Source organism: Hipposideros armiger, unplaced genomic scaffold (assembly GCF_001890085.2).
Source record: "Hipposideros armiger isolate ML-2016 unplaced genomic scaffold, ASM189008v1 scaffold_80, whole genome shotgun sequence".
NCBI classification, from domain to species: domain Eukaryota; kingdom Metazoa; phylum Chordata; class Mammalia; order Chiroptera; family Hipposideridae; genus Hipposideros; species Hipposideros armiger.
The window spans coordinates 1,883,941-1,906,310 of record NW_017731430.1 but is presented as its reverse complement, the minus strand read 5'-3'; the positions used below and the strand labels follow the sequence as shown (position 1 = coordinate 1,906,310).

The 22,370-nt window shown below is 37.9% G+C and overlaps 1 protein-coding gene across 1 annotated transcript in view; it reads left to right on the top strand.

Moving 5' to 3' along the window:
• UBE2W (ubiquitin conjugating enzyme E2 W) overlaps positions 1–22,370 on the top strand; it is a 59,292-nt gene that overhangs the window by 29,114 nt on the left and 7,808 nt on the right. Inside the window, exons 3-5 of the mRNA XM_019643606.1 lie at positions 1,127–1,229; positions 10,652–10,807; positions 14,318–14,393. Of these exons, the coding sequence (XP_019499151.1) occupies positions 1,127–1,229; positions 10,652–10,807; positions 14,318–14,393 (335 nt within the window). The remainder of the gene's footprint in view (positions 1–1,126; positions 1,230–10,651; positions 10,808–14,317; positions 14,394–22,370) is intronic.

The following is a 22,370-nucleotide window of genomic DNA, read 5'->3' as shown; positions in this document are numbered from 1 at the left end:
CAGCCCGAGCTGAGCAACCGCTGAGCTGCCAACAGGTGGCAGGATGGCTCAGCTAAAAAAAAAAAAAAAATACATTTTTATACCTGAAAAGTATAAGATGAAAGGAATTGGCCAGGTGTGCGATAATTACTGTTAAGTGGCAGGACTATAATTAGGAACTCAGCTTAAGACTTTGGTCCACTTTTGCTTCTAAATGCTGTCCCATCATCTTTGCCATCATAATTCCTGTTCCTTAACCCCACCCCACCCCCATTTTCTTTTAAAGGAAAGAACAAGATGTAGTGTATAGAATATACTTAGAAGCAAATTTATATTCATGGTTGTTATAGATGGAAACAAAGGAAGCTTGCATAGATGCCATAGAAAATCTATTCTGGGTTTTAGTAAGCAATTCAAACATAATGAGAGACAAAGGAAAGGTCATGTAGAGCCTTGAATACCCATCAGAGTAAGTGGACGGATGTCAGCCTGGCTTCCTTTTTCCTGTTCAGCCTTCTCTAGAATCCTGAAGAGAAAGTTGGTCTGACGTCTGCAGTTCTCTGTAGTTATTGCTGATACCTCCTTCCCCTAATTGATAGATATCAGAACATCTGTCTATAGTTTGATATTATCTATAAAATCTTTTTAGTCATTGTAGAAATAGTGTTGAAAAATACGATAACATAAATTGAGCAGCACTGAAGAACAAAAAGACAGCAACTTGTCTTGTTTCCCTTCTCCGATTCCCCGATGCTGTTCCCTCCCTCAACTCTCCTCCCCGTCCCCCGTCCCCCCAAATAAAATAAAATATACAGAACAAAAAATAAGTAAGTAGTAACAGCACACGTTTTGGTGTCAGCACACTTGATGGGTTTTTCGGTTTTTTTCTGACCTGCGTTAAAATTTGGCTCCGTCCTTTGCTAGCTGACTGACCTTGATCTAGTTATTTAACCCTTTCGTGACAGAAGAGAATAGACAGGAGAGCTAGCTCCTCCTTGATCATTGTTGGGAGGATGACATGTGCTGTTCTCCATGAGTGGCTCCTATCCCAAGGCCTGGAATAGAGGACATACTTGGTGTTCCATTTTCTCCTTCTCACCCCAATCCCTTGTATCTGAAGTTTTAAATCTGTTTTTTTCTATTCTAGGTGGATTGTAGACATGGAAGGTGCACCAGGTACCTTATATGAAGGGGAAAAATTTCAACTTCTATTTAAGTTTAGTAGTCGATATCCTTTTGACTCTCCTCAGGTAAACTGCCTTGCTTTTTAAAATTTTATTGTGCTTTTAGATTATAGCAAAATGCTAACATAGTGATTTTTGACTAAGTAAAAATGTATAAAAGAAATTCATTATAATTACGTGAATAGATCTGTTCCTTTATCTTACTATAATGTAATCAAGATCTCATGAACATTTTATATTAATGAGATTGGGGCTTTGTTGCTTTTGTACTTCCAAGAATTTAAGACTTTATTATCCAAAGATGGTAGTAAAAAGGGGTGGAAATCTAACTAACCCAGGCCCACGGGTTGTGGAAGAACTTAGCATTCCGGATTTGCTAGACCCTCGTTCTCGGATACAACACAGAACAGCATTGTGGAGAGGCCAGTGCTTTGTTCAAAGGAGCACTTGCTTAAGTGTGTGCTGACATGCTGCCTTTGCAGCCTTTTACTATTGCAAGGGCACAATATATCACAGGCTGTTAAATATCGAGACATCAGCCCCAAATCGGATTGTTACAATTTGAAGCACTGTCAGTTTAGTTAATGGCTTAATGTTTGGGCAGGGGACAGTGGTGGCAGAGGGATATTCTGAGAGCGGTCTGACTGTGGTGAATGATTAATCGTTGGAGAGTAGAGAAGGGAGACTAGGGTGAGTCCCAGATTCCTGGCAGGGTAATGTGGGTAAATGAGTTACTAGTGGTGGCAAAATGATAAGACTCAGTGTCACCTCCATCTAGCATTGCTAGGTAATGAGGTCTTCTGGATGATGAAACTTCCCAAATACCTGAAATTCAACTTGGTAGGTGCTAAAATATGCTTTTTTTAAGGAAAATCGTATCTCATTGTCACTTGAAATAGAATAGAGCAAATATAGCTTAATCTCCTCTTGGCCATGTAGGAGTATAGGGGGAAGTCACTTACTGTACTGTGCTATAGATAAAGAGATCGTTGTTTTAAGGTGTAGAATTAAATGGAAATGAGTTCTAAAGTTCTCATAGGAGTAGAAAATTAAGATTTGGTTGGCTCATTTTTATCATTTTCATAAAAGTAAAGCAAAGGGGTATGTGTTGTTATGGACTGTAGGCCTCCCTAACAAGCACCCGTTGGCCGTAATCAAAAACAAAAGCAAATGTCTCCCTTTTCTCCAGAAAATGATCTTCACTTTCTGTTATTGCCTTTTGGCTTATCAACATCATTTCTGTTAGTGCTTGAAGGCAGTGGGGTCTCGGCTGCATGAAGGAAGAATATGACTAACCAACCCGGAAGCTTTTGACTAGGGGGCTATTGGAGGCTTACTCTGGGAGCACCCCGATCTTCCATCAGAGGGAAATAATATTTCCATAAACGTGAAACGAAGTCAAAAGTGTCCTCTAATCCTTAGTATTTAATTCTAAATCAAACATCAAACTTAAGCATCATTTGAATTTCACCTTTAATATTTCCGTAAGTTGGAGCATTTGTGATAAATTCCCTCTATCATCTTAACTCATATTCTTTTTATTCTCCTTGCCTGGTTGTACTTCTGCCCACCATTCTGATTTTGGTATTCTCCTGGGTCTTGATTCAGCACTCCCTTACTCTTCTCACTTCGCTCTCTAACTTCTTCAACCATCTCAAGCAACTGACTCCTAGATCTACAGTTCCCTGTACAACCTCTTCTTTCTGAGGTTTAATTTCACACCCTTCTTGGACATCTCTACTTGAATACCTCCAGACGTCTCAAATTTAACACATCTAAACTCAATCTTTTCCAATAACAAAATAAGGGGAAATTTTTTTTTCTTGAGTTACCATTCACCTATGTGCTTATGTTAAAAATCTTCCTTTTTCCTCACTCTTAAATGCAGTTTTTCAGACCCTTTTGCAGCGCTGAAGTCAGTCCACCGCTGTGGTCTAAGTTTTCATCTTTCGTTTGGACTATTACAAAATAACCTCTAGTCCTTTCCACTCTTAGCCATCCTTTCACAGTGCCATTTGATTTCTTTGAAGGAGCAGTTATCTCATTGGTTTTCACACATACACACCCAAGCACTACTCCCACCCTTCTCAGTAAAATCTCTAATGGTTCTTTATTTCCCAAGAGGTCAAGTCTGAAAACTTTTTAGCTTAGCAGTCGGGTCCCTTTATGGTCAAGTCCAAACTTAATCATTTCAGCCACACATTACCTCCATGCATTCTACTGTTTAGTAATATTTATTTCATACTTTATAATGTAACGTCCATTCTGATTTTATCTTGTAACAGCTCTTAATAAAGTGGTTATGGGAGATGGCTTCATCCTCATTTTACAAGTGAAGAAATTGAAAGTTACAGAAGGAAATTGTCTTGTTCATGATTGAAAAGCTAGTTAGAAGGACAGTCAAGACTCAAACCCAAGTTACTTCTCTCTCATACTGCCAATTAGGAGTGAGTGCCCGCATGGGGAAAAAAATGCCTATTTATCCATTCAGTAATGTTACCTCTGGAAGTGAAAGATTATGTGTAGAATGATACCTTTGAAAGCTCTTAGGGCACTTATTCCCAATTTTTTGGAACATAAGGATTCCTTTTTTAACATCAATTAGTTTTATCGTCTCTCCCATGTCATAGAAGTTACACATATATTCTAATACCCGTGATTGAGAAAACGACTGCATTTGAGTCCAGTGATACTTTTAAATGATTTTTACAATTTTATTAATCACATCATCTATATGGTTATAAAATAATTATAATGGGCTTCACAATAAATGCTTGATGTACATATAGATCTCAGGATTTTTCCAATAATAAATTTTCCCGAGGTCATTGCTCTGGGTAAGTGGTTGGGACCACTCTTGAGCAGTAAAACTCCCCCACTCACCAAAAATGTTATTTGATGAGCCCTGAAAGCATTAGCCCTTGTTAGATAATTAGTTTTCATTTTCCTGGGCAGTAAGCAGCACTAAATTTACCACTACTTAAAAGAGTAGAATTTGGGGAAATACCCCTAGAATAGACCAGTCTCATTGTGAAATTATTACTTTTTGATCTGTGAGATCTGTAAGACTATACATAAACTTTATAGTTGCTATATTTTTTCCCCTACTTGTTATAATTAATTTCTCACATTATCTCCCTTTATAATGAAAAGGCTACATATCTAAAATGCCCAGTCATTTGCTTGTAAAGAAACAACAACAGCAAAAAACTTTTTCAGTTAATATTTGGGGCAGAGGCGAGGTATCTTTTCATCAGTGCTTCCTCCTAATGTGCACTTACCATCAACCATACAGAAAATACAGTATCTTTATATATTCTATTTTCTTGTGCTAGGATACAAGTGAATGGTTGGTTAATTTAATGTGTATTGAGCACAACTTGTGTACCAAGTACTCTTCTGTGTACTTCAGAGATGGAAGAGAGTACAGAAATTAAAAAGCATTGGTTCTGCCTTTAAACAACCTATAATCTGTTTAGTATTGGGAGAGGTGGACATTTATTCATTCATTTTGTAAGTATTTATTGAGCACATAGCATAAGACAGACACTATACTAGGTATTGGAGAGTCAGTGGTGAACAAAATGGCAAAAATCCTGCTTACGTGTAGTTTGCATTCTTGTAAAAAGAGACAGAGAATAAACAATAAGTAAAATACATATAGTATGGAAAAGGGTGGGGGAAAAGGTAGAAAAGAGGAATGTTGTAGCTTTGGAGAAGGTGGCATTGGAGCAGAGACCTAAAAGAGGTGAGTGAGTGAGTCATGTGAGAGGTGAAGGAAGGAGCAGATGAAGACAAAGGCGAAGGCCCCAGTCTGGAGCTCGAGGGGTGGTCCCTGGGGTGGTATATCAGCAGGAGGGGGTATAGGCCACAGCTCAGAGGTCATTGGAGCTGCAGGAGTCGTCACAGGTTGCATAGGACATTTATAGCCTGTTGTAAGAATTTAGACTTCTACTGTGAATGAGATTGGAAGCCTTTGAAGATTCTGAGCAAACGAATGACATGATCCTACTTAAAATTAAAAGATAAAATCTGGCTGCTGTGTGGCACGCTGTTGGGAGACCAGATACGCTGCTGAAGTGATCCAGGTGAGAGGTGATGGTGACCTGTACGGTAAGGGCAGTGGTGGAGGTCGTGGAAGGCGGCCATGTTTTTCACCTATTTTAAACATTGAGCCAACAGGATCTGCTGATGGATTGATGTGGAATAGGAATGGAGGAAAAGAGTCAAGGAAGACTGCATAATTTCTAGCCTGTGCAACTGGACGTACGAATTGTATGCCTAGGAAGCAAAAGAGAAAGCAGCAACTGATTTAGAATAGAATGAGGGGACAGAGCAAAACCTGTTTGCAATGGGACTTAACGGACAAGAAGAATGTATATCCAGGCGGGGCAAGGTGTGAGATTTGTGAGCACAGCCACTCGGGTTTTACGTGTAGTTACCTCGGTGCTACAGCGGGAGAGGAAAGTGGAAGGAGAGTTGGGGGCCTGTCACCAAGGGCCTCGCAGTGCGAGGGGGTTGGAGGAATTGGGAGGTATGGTCAGTCTTCATCAAAATCAGGACGTCTTCAAACTTAGTATCCTCACTGCTCTGCTGTTCCTTGGTGCCCCCTCCCTCTCATCAGCAGCTTTTCCTTCCTGCCGGTGCTCTGCTCACTACCGTACACTCTCGGCCTCTGTCGGAACATCCTATTTGAATGAAACAAAGAGGAAACATGTTATTTTGTAAATGACCTGGTTATACTTGTTTTTAAGCTTTCCAACTCTAATTTTTGTTGAAGAAGTTTTAGACATAGGAGGGGGAAGAGGACACTACTCCTGAAACCATATGATGCTAAGAGCCCTGCTGAGAACGTATTTGCCTTGATTATAACCCTGGAGCAAAAGAGGAGTCACCTTCCCCTCATCCTGTGCGCCGCCCTTAACACAGACCTGTTTGTTCTGTTGCTCAAAATTCCCTTACTGCAGAGATCCAGAGCCTATTGCCACAGTGCCCTCATCCTTTTAGTCATTGTCTGATTCTCCCTGCTTGTTAATGGGATGGTGGTTAAGCTTTCCAAAGCTTTAAATAACAATTTTTATTGCCTTAAACTGTCTGGCATGTAGGATGCCTGACAAGGAGAAAGCGAGCGGTGAACCCTGTTCATTGAAGGGAGGTAAAGCAGAGGGAGATACAGGAGAAGGCTAGTAGGCTAGAAGCACATAGGACTTAACAGACACAATGGTTACCACCCAGGGGACCCAAGTTTAATTTCACTGTATCCAGGAAAGTTGTCCGCGTGTATAGCTGCGCGGTAGTGGTAACTATGAAAGACCAAGAAAACTGTTAATATTGCTAGTGCCAATTGATACATATTGGATGACAAAAAGGGAAGAGTTGAAAACTAATGAAGTTCTAATCCCCACTCACTTTTGTCAAAGATTTACTATTTATACTGGACTACCTATATCATATTATTCATAGATCCCGATGTAGTTTATTAAAATAAACTCTCTGCTTGTATGTTCAGTTTTTATAATTGCACAGTAAGTATTGTCATCTACTTAATTTTAATCAGAAAAAAAGCATCCTCTTGTATTGTCCCCGGAGAAATCTTGGTGTCGATTGGTTTTTATAATTACAGCCTGCTTTGTACTGCTCATTCTGTGTATACTGTGTTTTGACCTAGCCATATTCTAATCACTTCTAGAGCGCGAGTCTGAACACAGCAGCATGCCTTCCTTGTGGTAAGATCTCAATATTGTGAGGTCAAGCTTCATGTTTGGAAGCCTTATGTATGTATGTACCATGAGTTTCATATTATTGTAGTAACAGTTACCTAATCTCCAGCCTTTGTTTTGTCACTATTGGTGGCTTTCAGTTTAGATTTTAGTAGATGTATGAAAGACAAGACAGTGTAGTACTCAGAAGTTACCCAGACGTTGGCTTGCTTAAAATTGTTTGTTGGATGTGGGATATGCATACCTACAAAATCACACAGCCCCTGAGCATGCTTCTGTCTCAGATCTCACCTGCTCCTGAAAATGAGCCTCATGATAGGGAGATGTTTGGGTGGAGACATCTGAGGACTGCTGCTACTGCAGACACAGTAGCAGCACTTGAGACGTGGTTCACATGCATCCGACCCAGGATCCTTTTCTGAAATTGTGACTTCTGTTTCCATCAAATAGCTTATTCTTAAAAGTCTACCATTCCATTTTACTCAGTTCGGTTTATGCCATGGGGAATGTGTGCAGTCTCCAGTTGCTAACTGTTAAATCTCTATGACTAGTTTGACTCTGAGTAAATTATTTTTAAAATAAGTCTATATAATAAAATAAATTAGCAACGTTCTTGTTTATTCCCCTTGGTTTCCAAATTGGTTGTCTTGTCAGATCTGTTCTAGATAGTTTTATCATCTACTTGGGACTCTAATTAAAAAGGTTTTGAATTCTGAATGTAGCTTCATCATCTTTTACGTTTTCAGAACCTACTTGGCTGCATAAAAATAACTGAAATCATCCCTTGACTTGTACTGAGTATTAAGTAAATGAGGATGTTAAGAGAGTGATTTTGAAGAAATTCAGCCTTGGCTACTCCCCGCATCACATGCAGAGAACCAGAAGAGAAAGTTTACATTAAAACAGTCTGTGGAAGTTGCCTACCAGCCTTTTACATGAATAAACTGCTGGAAAAAAGTGCTTTCTTCTGTTTCAGGAATTCATCTCTGGCATATAAACTCAGCCTGTCCGTGTTTAGACAAACTTCTAAAATTCTGTATCTGGCAGGGTTGGCCCTAGGGGCTCTGCTGTGTGCAACTAATTCATTCCCGTTTTTATGGTCGCTACAAGTTTCAGGTTGGCTGTGTGTGCCCTGCATTAACATGTTAATAAGCCCCTGCTTTTTTTTTTTTTTTTAGGGTTATTGAAATCTGATTTTTTATTTCAGTTCCCTCAGACATCAGAGCTATTTCTGTCTGAGTTTCTGGCTCCCTTTTCTGCGTATAGATGCCCGCTGCTGCTGCTGTGGGTGTCTACTGCTGCTAGTGTCTTTTCTTTCTCTCTCCTCATTTCCTTTGGGTTCATGCATACTTCTGGGCTCCCAGGCCAAGCAATATAGTTTATAATAATCATTCTTCCCAAGAAGACTTGCCTCCTGCTCCATGAATCGGCTGGTCAGAGCATGCCATGGTAACCTTTCTGTTTGGCTGGCTGTGTATTTCCCTTGATGGTTGCAGATACATTAATTCCTTTTTGCCGAAGAAGATAACTTGGCAGTTCTTCATTTTTTGGCGCTTTGACTCATTTTTTGGCGATTCTGCTTGACTTCTTCAAAAAGAAACGTTACTGGAAAAAGAGATATCCTTTAAAAAATAGTTGTGGTCAGAAATAAGCTCTTGGGTGTTGCTTGTATTCTTAGTGAGTACATCCATTGTGGCGTAATGAACAGATGCATGTTGTGGCGTAATGAACACCCCCAAAGCGGATGCACATTCTGTGAGTTGTGTCGCCTCCCCTCTAAACCTGCAGCACGTTTGTGGGACTCTGAAATGCATATAATGACATCAATTGTAGTTCATATTTATAAAAATAAAATCTAATTTAAAAAATAATTGTGGCTAAACTCAAAGCGTTGGCAAGACCATTTAAGCAGTCATTTCTTTTTGCAGAGCAGTACTTTTTTTGTTTTGTTTTTTAAAGCAAGAAGTGAAGGAAAATGCACTAGCATAGATAGATAAAATTGAGGTAAATGGTATACTTCTAACAGCTGTGCCCAAGTCTTTCGGCATGGATCGGGGGCGTTCTGCATTCGGGCAGGGAAAGTAATTTGGTATCTCTTATTTTGAGACCTGACTTTTATTTTCCAGCCTTATTTTAGCTGTCTTTAGTGGGAATGGAAGATGGATAGCCAGAATTTAAAGAAAAAAAAAATGTGCAAATGTGTGAAGTCATTCCTTTGAGAAAAAATTCCTTTTGCTTTGCTGTCTTATATTAGCTTCAACCAAAGAAATGAGTCCCATATGTAGTAGTATATTTGAAATATTAAAGGACTTGTACTTGTATGAAAGAGTGCTTTGTTAAAATGTAAATATTCGTAAAATTGTAATAAAATTAGAATTGTAGCTAGATGTTTAAAACTAAAAGCAAAAACCTAGCTGATGGTAATTTCCCATAACACCCCATATTGTGCTGTGGCATACCTTACTCTGGCCACACTTATTTCATGGGCTCTGTTTTCTCCTCTATAAAGGGAAAAAAGATATACCTAGAGCAATATATATTTTGTCAGTTTCTGTTATAACTTAAGGTAGGGTTTCTCCTTACTGAGATTCTTCTATATTCAAGCGTGAGGCAGTTTGCAGGGCTGAGAAGGATACTGTAAGTCTGGTTTGGGAACAACTGGCTTATATTTGATGAACTTTATAAAAATCCCAACGTACCCTCTGAATCAGAATCTGTAAAAGTGGGGCCCTTGAATTTGTATTTTTTAGCCAGATGTTCAGGTAATTTTTTATTTTTTAAGACCAGGCCAGTAATTAGGAATTAATACTAAACAGAATAAAAATGGTATATCTTATTGCAGTATAAAATTCACTAACGATTGGTGGCTTTCTTTTTATACCAAAATAAATAATTTAGTATGAAGTAACATATATAAACACTCATAAGTATAAGACTTCTACTTTCTTGGACCTGCTTTGGGCTGTGCTTACGGATTCCTCAAGATACATGAATGTACTCTCCTGCTTATTCAGATGCTTAGGTAGATATGTTTAAGAAACACTACTATTGGGATATTTGTTGAATTATTAGGGCAAAAGGAGGAAATAATATATTTATTACCTTTTAAAACAGTGCTGAGGCAAGATGGAGAAAGGAAAAACTGTTAGAAGAATTGAGTAAAAGAAAAGACAGAGAAAAACAGCAAGTAATTGGGAGACTCATTCAACCCTTGTGTTTTTATGTAGGCACATAGTTATTTGCTGATTAATAAGTAGTAATTTGTGCCCATCATAATGGAGGTGGAATACATAGGAGTTATTTCCTTTTGCATTGTGATAGCATTGCTGTTACAGGTGGAAGGGGTGTTCCTATCACCTGTTCCTCATATTGTCTCAAAATTGAACACTTTCTGTTTAGAATTATAGTGTATTTGATTTCTATATGCAGAAAGCAGTGAATAGAAGTTGAAAAACCATTCTAATAAATGGAGTTGTCTTTCACTAGTCTGAAAATACATGGTAATTGGAAATTTTTGTAAGGGATTTGTGAAAAATAGCTGAACTATAAAATAGATAACCTGGGGTTTTTTTCTCCCTGTGTCACGGACGTTCATGGAGTGAAACCAGCACTTACTGAGTCAATGAGAATAAACAGCAAGCAGTGTCCTGGCACTGATTTGTTTGTTTTTTATTTGGTTTTAAAAATATTAAGTTATGTGGAGAATATTTTATTTTTTTTGGTAATACAGAATATTTGAGTGTTAATGAAATTTTATTTTTTTCTTAGGTCATGTTTACTGGTGAAAATATTCCTGTTCATCCTCATGTTTATAGCAATGGTCATATCTGTTTATCCATTCTAACAGAAGACTGGTCCCCAGCGCTCTCAGTCCAATCAGTCTGTCTTAGCATTATTAGCATGCTTTCCAGCTGCAAAGAAAAGGTAGGACTTTCCAGAATTATTCCAGGTAATATCTCTTCTTTCAGTTTAGGCAGAGAAACTATTTTAACACACATTTGATTTGAAGGAAGGACTTAATGCTTTTTCTTATAAAGTTATGCAGGGAATGTCATGTTTAGTGATAGATTGGGAAATGATTTTGATAATCTTTTGTTCCAAATAGAAATTAGACATTGTTTTATATTTCTTAAACAGGAAATTTCTACAGATGTTTTAAATAATCTGAGTATTATTTAAACTCAAAACACAAAACAAGAAATTCTTGTTTCTCGAAGCCCCTGGAGCAAGCATCATAGACTGAGCGCCGGCTCCCTCTGCTGCTGTCACTCATCGGCCTCTTTCCAGAGGCTTCCTATCATGACGCTTAGGCGGAAGGAGGAAGGCTAGATTACCAGTAGCATTTTTAGGACTTTTCCTCTTATTCTCCTTTACAAATCCACAGATTCTATGTCTGAGGGAGAGGAGAAAAAGACCAGAAAGAAAAATCCCATGAGTTAAATTGAGGATACCCTTTTCAAGTAGCTAAGCCCTCTGCATCCCTGGTCCTCTGAGCATTCCTGCAGGAGGGTTACTATAGCACAGTGTTCATGTATTTATATATTTTTAAAAGCCTCTCTTCTCCATGAGGGTTTCCTTTGTGTTCTGTTTAAAGCAGAAACAAACTTTTAGAGATTAGAGAGCTCTAGAGTTACTTATTCTAGCAGATTTTTTTTTCTGTATTCTCCAAATTGAAGTGACTCTTTTTTATTGTGTTTAGAAAAGTTTTAAGATAGTACTTCATTTTTAAATGGTAGGTTAGCTAGACTCAAACACATTAAGTCACTGTTTGTAAAGTAAGTTTCTTGGAATGTTAGTTCCATAACAGGTTTCTTGGTGCTAGGATTAAAAAAGAAAAGTTGTTTGAAACTTTTGAAAAATAAGCATGGGAAATAATGGGTTAAATTATAGCTTCCTTTTTAGCATTAAGAGCCTTTAATACACAATTTTATATGCCATGTAAGAAAGAAAATGAACTTCTGGCAGTTAAACTGTGTTAACGCACCATTAGTTAAAAAGCATGTAATCCCCATTCAGGAATATAAAAAGGTGTAGAAAAAAATGCATGCCTTAGAAGAGATGAAATGAGTACATTTTATATTACCTGATGTTAGTATCACTTTTTAACTTCAGTTTCCTCTTTGTCGTTGGCCCTTCTAAGCCGCACCTTAAGGCTACACTTGAGCTTTTCGTTAACCCTGAGGGCTTTAGAAACAAGTTGTACTCTTTTGTTGCTTCCATACTTTGTCCTCCCCCATCACCTCCTCCCCAGCACAGGTGCACATTTTAAACTTTTTAAGTATAGAGCCAAGCAGTTTGCAGTTAAAAGAGCTTCTATGTCCCTGCTAATGTTTAATGTTTAGAAAGGTGAGGCACTGACATAGGATTTAATAAGAAAAGGTAAGACATGAACAGCAGTGATGCCTGCACATGCCTATGCATATGCTTGATAATTAACTTTTGTTCACATTTAAATGTAATGATTTGCTATTAAAAACTAGAAAATGGCTGTAGTCTGTATCTCCTTCATCCTTTTCTAACCCTTACCATTCCCCTGGCATTCTAGGTCTCTGCTACTAATGCTTCTCACATACTTAACACTTAGTATAAGACTAATCATTCCATTTAAAGAATTGATAAAAGTACATTATATAATAAAACTGTAGTATGTTTAACCAAGGTGGTAACCTGGAAGTCAGAATTCTGGCAGCATTAGTTCTGTGAAATATGATGAAATTGAGCAAATATTTATTTTTACTGTGCTACGTACTAGGTTACAAAGACAAGAGGAAAACTTGCTTTGGCATTGAGGGGACCTAGCTCCAAATGAGCTTTCCAAAAGCCTTTTAAACACTTGCTGAAAGCTCTTCCGTTAAAACAGGTGAATTTTATTCTGTGGTGGACATAGTTGTAGGAGTTTCACTTTGATAATTGACTTTTTTAATACAAATTTTAATTTTTATTATAGGCATTTGGGGACTTTGATTTAGTCATAATTTCTTTGTCCCATAATTTTTTTTTTCCACAGTCAAGAATGGTACCCTAAACTGAAAGCAATTTAAATCTATTATGTCAGTAGATTAAAGATAATTTCTGGTATGAAACCAGGGGCCTTTCAGTAATCTATACTTGATTCTCAGCACCCTTATAATATAGATAATCTAAACTTGCCAGCTTGTATTCCATTTCTAAAACAATTTTGGTAATCTGTCTTTTTGCATTGTTATTTTATTTTTCTAAGAACCATATCTCCTTGGTCACTTACCAGTTTGGTTATCTTGACTTAAGCAAATAGAATGAGTGGTTTTTATCTTTCTTAAGTATTTATTGTTAAAAATTGGGTTCTAATAAATATACAGATAAGATGAGTTTAGAAAGTTATTTGTCATAGTAGTAGCAGTTATTCCACATGAACGCCAGTTACACTTTAAAAGACAAATAGCAGCAGATCATGTTCTTTGACGTAGTCAGGCATCTAATTTCATAATACTAATTTTTGAGGAATTTTCTCAAACTATAGTAACAGGGTAATCTTGGAATAGTTGTTGAACATCTTATGCGCTATGCATCCCTTTTGTTAAATTAATATTAATATTAACTCATAGGGGCATTAACTCAGAGGCTCAGCTGAGATCAGTTACGTCCATGAGCTGAGAACAGCCAGTGGACTGCCGCCTGTGCTCCTTCCTGCTGGTCTGTGGCGTCCTGCTCACCTTGCTTTCTGGTTGGACCCATCATATTGTCTACAAACCTGCCCTCAGTGGCTTTAATACAGATTTGACATGTTTCCAGACCTTTGTAGTTTCACGAATTTCTTGAGTCTGATCAGTATCTAGCAGTTTCCGGGACAGTGCTCTTCAGTGCTGTTGGCATCCCCGATTCTGATGTGGCCCCCTCGCAGAGCCGTCCTGTGCTTTCAGTATTGTGCTAGTCAGGGCATGTGGATAGCAGAAATGCCAATGTACCTTTTCCCTTTTTCTTCTCTTGTGTAGTGTTTGCAAACTGAATGCTTTGGTCTGTCCTTTATGATACTATCTTACAGAAAACAGTAATCCTTTGTGGAGGTTTATAATTTGCTATAATTTTTCAGGCAAACCTAGTTAGGTAGACTTTTCTGTTTTAATTAGCTCACAAAAGCAATTACTAGGGAGATAAGATAAATGAAACCAAAACCCTTTACAATTCAATGCTGCCACTTTTGGATGATAGTCATTCTCTAGTGATCCCCCTGGAACCTATCAAGCCACACATGCACACCCCTATTTTTTTAAAAGACAATTTCAGGGTTAAGAGTCTACATTTCCTAGAATATATTATTTTAGTTATGCCGTCAGCATTTATATTGTTTCTATGCATTCTGTAATAGTTGTGCTAAAGCTTTTATTGAAACTATTTCTCCCTTATGTTTTCTCTATTTTTCAACTCCTTATCTATTTAAATTCTTTTTGGTTTCAGAGACGACCACCAGATAATTCTTTTTATGTTCGAACATGTAACAAGAATCCAAAGAAAACAAAATGGTGGTATCATGGTAAGCAGTTCTATTTTAGAATAATAACTTTTTAGCCTTTTGGTTTGAAAGATTGTATATCTGTTTGCTTGAGAGAAAGAAGGGAATATAATTGATGTATTTTTATAATATGGAGAAAATGTTTTTTTAATATTTTAAGCTATTTTATGAATAAATTATACTAGCTTTTTAATGGGGCACATAAATCATAGCCATCATACAAGTAAAAGCTAAAATTGCTTTAACATTCTAAAACTCTACCATTTTATTACAAAAAAGGTTCTTAATAATTTTTAGATCAAATTAAAACTAGTTATTGGGAAACCTGTTATTTGAAATAGAAGTTTTGATGCCTTGTATCCTCGGATACTGTTCTTTAGGAGAGGGGTGGATCGCACTGTTAGAGAGGACCCACTAAATTAAAGAAAGCTTCTCCTATTCTAATACTTATTCCTCGAGAAAATTGAGGCTCTGCTGATTGTGGCTTTATAAATACAGTCCTTTCAGTAATTTTAAATTTCTGTTGCTTTTGTTGGGTGAGTGATGGTAGCTTTTGTAATTGAAAGCCGCTAGCGTCTTCTCTATACTGACCTTACTGCTTTGCCAAAGAGATGTTTGAAATTAAAAACAAAATGTTTATATTCCTTAATGTACTTTTTGAAGCAAATGAACAAAAACCACCCCCTGTGATTTTGTATACAAAGAGTATTTCCTTTGTTATTGTTGTTGTTGTTTTAATGTTATTCTAATAAGAAACTAGAACCAACAAAACTAATTAATAGGAATATGGCCATCCAGCCTTACCTTTCTACCCAGTATGAAACCTGTTATCTCAGATAATTTGAGTCAATTAGGAACTTAAAAGGGCCGGCCAAGTGGCTCAGTTGGTTAAGAGCTCGCCCAAGAGTGTGAGCTCTGAACAACAGCGGTTCAATTCCCGTCCAGAGCTGAGCTGCCGCTGAGCTGGCAACAGGTGGCAGGATGGCTCAGCTAAAAAAAAAAAAATGAAACTTAAAAAAAAATAGTCATCGAGTTCTCTAAGTGTTGATACAATATCACTGTACCAGCAGTTACAAGTTAGTAAACACAGTGACGGGAGAATGCCATTCTCTAGAGCCACAGAAATAGGAATATTTGAGATAATGTGAAGGAGAAATATAGATAATCTAGGAGAAGTAGTAACAACACTTTTAAGAGCTGGGAAAAAATAGAGGTATTTTGATGAGAAACCAGTACTATAAAAAAATGTATTATTCTTTACAAATTACAGGTTTAATGTAATTCAGTAAAAATTTAGTGGAACGATGGGGTGGGTACTTGAAACGCTTGGGAAAAAATAACAGGTGAGAAGATCAGTTTGAATTTTGAACTAAAGAATAATGAAGGAGAATTAGTCTATCAGACACCAAAACATATTAATGCAAGAATAGACATTGAAATAGAATTACTCTTTTCTAGGCCATTTTGTACATAAGATTTGAACATATGGTAAATAAGGTGTCACAAATCAGTGAGACGGGAAAAATTATTTAGTAAGTAACCCTGTTAGAAAACTGGTAATCATGTTGGGAAAGAAACATTTGCATTTTTATTTCATATATAAAATATTTCCTGTAGATTGAATTAAGTGTTTTTTAAAAATACAACAATAGAAAATGTTGTGTTTTTTTTGTTTGTTTTTAAGTTGGGTATTAACTGTGGAGGAGGGAAGAATTTCTAAAATTAAAAGGAAATCACAAAGAAATTAAATATTTAGTTAGTTATATGAAAATTTAAACCTTTTATAAACCAAAAAACTTCAAATCACAGTCACTATAAAGTTGAAAAAATAAAATTGTGAAAAACATAGCTTGTTAAAAATAAAGACAATGAAAGTTGCCTAGGGATAAATAGAATTAATTAAAAGCATAGGCTGGAAAACTCAACATACTAAAATAATTACAAATTTAATATTTTGAAATTTACTGAATTGACCGAGTTTTATAAAATGAGTGCAGTGCTGGAGGAGAGTAAAGGGTAGAACAAGACGCTGTTTTCATACTCACTGGTAGTACAGCATCTGTGCAGTCCTTTAAGGGCTAAGGAAGCAGTTCAGCAAATTTAACAAGCTAAAAGTTCAAGATCAACCTTTTGTCTCAGTGAGAAACTTCTGAGAATGCTTCCTAAGAAAATTATCTTTATACAAGAACCATTTTATGCGTGAAATGTTCAGGGGAGCATTATTTATGATCCACACGTTAGTCCGTGTCCTCCACGTGTCCCCTCTACCCGTGCAGTTTGCCTGGAATGCACCCTTCCACACACGCCCCTCTCTGGGGAACTCCTGCACCAACGCCTTGTTCATTACGCCCTCTTTTAAGGAATCTAATAAACCTTATTACTGTGCCTGGAACGCTGGTTTTGTTTTAGCTTGTAAGATGTCCTCAGATGATTCTGTACAGCTGTTCACTTGAGAACTTCAGTCTCACGGATTCTTAGATAGAAAAGGACAGCTTTCCGAATAAGATGCAGCTAATCAGTCTTCAGGAATTCTTTCTGAGCACTGACGTACCACTAAAACTTCTAACAAGACCCTACTTTAATTAAGCAGCCCTTTGCTTCAGTTGACAATGCTGGCTTCTCACTCTTTTGTATCCTCTACCTTTTGGGACCAAACACGATGCCACCTCTTCATTCTGTGCCTTTACAAGGAGCGTTTACAAAAATTCACTGAGTGTCACAGACCCCTTTATCTTATAGTAAGTTCCCAAATTCATCAAAAATTAACATTGCTCAAGAATACTGACGGGCTGGCCGAGTGGCGCGATGGTTAAGAACTGGCTTGGGACGCCAGAGGGCCCCGGTTCGGATCCCACATATGAGGGCCAGTGACACTGCCCTCTACAGCTAAGATGCTGAACAACAGCTCAACCTGGAGCTGGGCTCCTGTGAGTCGCCGGCAATGGCTAGGCTGTAGTCCCTGCTGCAGTGGGTTGCCATGGGCTGCCGTGTGTAGCCAGCAGCCAGCGTGAGCGGCCAGCAGCCGCAGTGAGTGGCCGTCCAGAAGCCGGCGACTGATCTGCCTCACCCGGAAAGAGCGCAATGATGGTGCCAACTTGGGCCAGTGAAGCAACGTCCTCCACAACTAGACTGAAGAACAAAGCAACAGCAACTTGTCTGTTCCCCTTCCCCCAATTCCCCAGAGCTGTTCCCATCCCCCCAATTCCCCAATTAAAAAAATCTTAAAAAAAAAAAAAATACTGACTAACACAACTAAATCAAACATTTTTTTTAGTGTCAGAGTTCCTAAAACAATGGTCATTTTATTTCAGACTCAGCCTCACTAATGATAGAAAAATTCCATTGTCTTTACAACAGTGCTTTTAAAGCAAGTTTTAAAATTTGAGAAGAAATTGTCTTAGAGTGCTGAATTTTAAAAATACATCTATTTTGAAAGTATAGCCCTGTCCGTCAGTGTTAGATGCTTTATTCCTATTTTTTCCTTCCTTAGTCCCTGCAAGGGATATTTCAAAAAGATAATCATCTCTCAACACCTCTAATGCTTTCCTACATAGTGGAAAGGACTTATGAGACATCCTTTGTCTAAGAATGTGTACTTCCAGAATTTCATATTACCTGCTTTTGAATAAAATGGAGAAAAGTGACATAGTGATACTAGAAATATAAAAATTTTAAAAAATAAAATACAATTCATAGAAGTTACTTTTGATAAGAGTTGATAGTTTTTATGTTGCTGAGAAATCTATACTTTCATAACTAAACTGGAAAAGTCTTTTAATAGTTTGAGGATGGATCATCTTCAAGTTAGCCAAAAAGTACCAAGAAAAGAGGCTTTTCAAACAAAATTAACCTCTTACTTAATGTAACATAGTCCAGGGTTTGTGTAGGAATTAATTTTTCCAATAAACAGATTAAACATATCCCCCTTTTATCCCCCCAAATACAAATTAGCCATTTTTTAAAGGCACTGGATTCTACTTCAACTGAATCGTGAGCACCTTAGTCCAGTCTCAGTCCTGGGCTAGTAGCGTCGTCCCAGGTACAGATGTGTTTTCATCTACCGATAATTCTGCTTAGAATATCCTCAGTTCATTGACGTACAATGACCATTCTTACCCCAATATGTTTCTGCTCCTGTTTGAACCCTGCATGCTTAAATCATTCCCTCTCCACATTTTCCTTTAAATTGACAATTTTGCTCATGAATGAGCCTCGTGAAATCCAGGAAGGTAATATTAATTTACACTTTGAGATGATGGAGCAACTGCTGTCGTCAAGTGGGTGCATGCAGAGACCTTCCTTGAACTTTTGCTTTCCCTTTAAAAAACTGAAGCATTTCAGCTGTGTCACATGTCTTCTTTATACATTTTTAGAATAGCAGTTACAGGCCAGGTGGCAAATAGCCCACCTTGGCGTTGTAGTTGAATTTGGAGAAACCTTATCAAAAAGGTAATCATGCTCACTGAAGTGGAGCACATCAGGCTTTGTTTTTCTTTTCCAGATGTTGGTTTATGTTCTCTGCTTAGCTGCTGTAGCTCCAAAACACCTTCATTGACCACGCTCTCTCTATAACACCGAGTTACCAAGCGATATGGGCTTTCGTTATCTCTCAGCATCACCTAATTCTGAAAGGATTACTGGTGTGACCTGCAAAGCTAAACAGAAAGATCAGATTGAACGAAGACTTGCTTGGAGTTGGATGAAGTCCCTGAAAGTTGACTTAACATTTCAGTTCCTAGAAACCCCGCAGCACTGTAGGCCTCGGACTCAGCTCCACAGTCCTGTGGTGCTGACCGACACCTTGGGGACAGTGTGTTTGTCAGGGTTATTCAAAGAGGCAAGAGAGGTTTGGGGGTTAGATGAGTGGCATCTGTGTGCTCCAGAGGGGGCCTCTCCGTGCAGGATGGAGGCGCTATTGACAGAAACCAGCAACTCTGAAATGTAGTTCATTTCCTGGTTTTAGAAGAGGAGGACTTAGCCGATACCAAAAATGAGCTGCCAGATACCAGTATTGGGTTCTTGGGTGAAAAAACACCTCACTCGACTTAAATCTGTGACCATCCACATTATTAGTGTGTCTTGAAAATCAGGCTGGTCTCTGCTGACCCAATTACTTGTCTCCGTGTATATCACACCTCATCAGTTAGGCGCCTCTTAATGTCTCCATCAGCGACAGGCTGCGTGTGTGACCGTGTTCCCATGAGATGAGGGTCTGGTAACTTACGCCATGCTTAGATGCAGAAATGCTTGCCATTCCGTTCCGGTTGCCTACAGTCCTAGTACAGTAACAGGCTGTACAGGCCTGTCCCCCAGGAGCAGTGGGCTGTACCACACAGCCTGGGTATATGGTAAAAGTCATTGATGTGTGAATACGTGGTCCTTATTACTGCTTACTCGAAGTTGACTAAGGCTACATCTGCATTGGAATGCACATGTTCTGTGTTGCCAATTAAATCAGGTCCATATGCTTTGAAAAATTATTTGAGTCAAGAGAATAGGGTTAGAAAATAAAGGAATCTAACCCAAGTGGGTATTTGAACAGACAGTTCATCTCAGCATATAAAGGGGCTGAGGGATTTACATGGTTCAGGGCTAGCATCTTCCTTAGAAAGCGGAGCTGTATCCAGCACAGTGTACAAAGGAATGAATGATTGAGCTTCAAAGCTCTGTATCATAAAAAGGCATAATTGTTCTTGAAAAGGATAAAAAGAACCTTTTTTATGAGATTATAAAACCATTTCAATGAGATAGCCAACTAGAATCCATTAATAATACCCATCTATTTTCTGGGACCAATATTAAACATTTACAACTTAGTTTCAGAAATGATTGCTTTCCAGGGTGGGGAATAAAGATCTGTGGTTCCTGAAGCATTTTCTTTAAAGCGATAGAGACGGGAACAATACAGCTTAAGGTGGCTCCTGAGTGTTAGCTCCGGAAAACTAGGCTTACAGGAAACAAATTAGCATAATGTTTAGATGTTATATCCTGTAAACTGATGAGTTTATAATTTGGGGAGGAGTAATCTCTTTTTTACAAAACTATAGACTAGATTCTGGTTTCATTTAGCCAAAAACATTTCCTGTAGAATTACAAGGTTTATAAGGGGACAGGAACATAAAATTACCTTATACTAGTAGTAACAAACTCCTTTTCTCCTTGCCTTATAAATGCACAAATTTATTTACGTTGGTTGTGAGACTTATTGGTGCTATTCTTTAGGGTTACAAAATCATTTTCTAAATTCATGAGCCCAAACTTTTACTCAGTCTTTGCCCTTTATTTCCTGCTGGATAACAACTCTGTTGTTGTCTCTGAAAGCTTCCTTGAATCGGTTTATCAAAGGAAACTTAATTCCCTAAACTACTGAGAGACAAACCAACTGTAAAGATGGCTTTTGTCTTTCTTGGAGGTAGCATCCCACTTCATATCTACTGACCTATTACTGTGTTCCTTTTCTTCTAGTCTTCTGTCCCTGGGAATATCCAGGGAGATGCTTTCCCATATAATGTGATGGTTCTTATACTCGGGGGAAAACTAAATGACCTCCTTCTAATATAGTTCTCTCTCATTCACGTTTCCCAGAAGCCCAGTGAAGTTAGCCATGGTAGGTGTCACCTCTTACAGAGCTGGTAATTTGTTTATTCTGTTTGAGAGTATAATTTTAGTAGGGGCTTTTGCAGTTCCAGAAAAAATTAAAGTGGTTAGTACAATAGTTTTTTTTTTTTTTTCAGGCCATCATCTTGCACAAATACTTTAGCCAGAAGGTTAAAGACATATTTTTCTTTCAGCACCTTTTATAGACCTATATTTGTCTCGATCCAAGATTGGTTTTGCTGTTAACAACTTTCTTTAGAAAGCCAGTCCTAGTATCTAGTAATCCTTTCATCTAGCCAGGAAACGAGGTTCCTTCAGCTAACAGATGAGCTATTTTGCTGCTTAGTGATGGCCTTCCATTTGAGGGAAAAGGTGGCCATGGCTTCGGCTCATGCCTGTCTCCATCCTCGTTTGCTCGTGGACTCTTGATTACACAGACCCATCATGGATTTGTAATGGCTAAGTTCTCATGGGTCCACCTCGCAGAGATACTTGAATTCTTACCTTCAGAACGTATTTAGTAAGCTTATTTCTCCAAAGATGCATACAGTATTTAAGATAGATAGTATCGCATTAGTCCTAAATTTGTGTTAACCTCTGACCCAAGGTGGGAATTGAGATAGGGAGAATGGCTTTACAAGGGTCTCCCAATAATTTTGGAGGTTGGTAGCACATTCGACAACAGTCTACTGTATTGAAAAACTTCCAGAATGAACAGCCTGATAAAGACACATTTATGGTACCCCCTAACGCAGATGAGATATGTCTTTGAAGATAAAAGCTTATTGCTGGTAAACATTATGTTCAAGTTGAGTTTTATCTGTCACTCATTGTATAATTTACATTGTCCTGTGGTGTGATACTAAAGTTTATCCCCAGTAATTTGACATTAGGTAGAGTTTAGTGCCATCTCTTAGGCTAGAGGTTTAAGTGTGATTAGTTTTGGTACTAATTTCAAGTGCCCTATTGTTATAAAGTATTCTACTGGAGAAGTGAAATTTTAAGGAACTTCTAAATTAGTTCTACATCCATGACTAATACATCCTCTTTATTTCAATTTCCACAGTGATTTAAGGAACAGACCGTTTCACGTGACACTTAGAGGCTATGAACTATCCACTTGTTTTCTTAAAGATATTATTTATTTAAAGAATTCTAATGATTAGATATTATTTATTTTAAAAATCCAGTCTGTTTCACCCTTCAGCTTACCCTTAAGGTGTAGGATCGTGCAACATTCCACCAGCTTGCCCAGGACAGAAGTCACTTTACTGGTTTTTAGCTCTCATTGCGTCTTTCTGAATGGGAATTTTATTAGCCATGTATTGCTCCTAACATGGGATGATTTGTAAAATATTTTGGCCAGTTTTTCAGAATTTTCTCCTTGAGAGCTTTTACCAT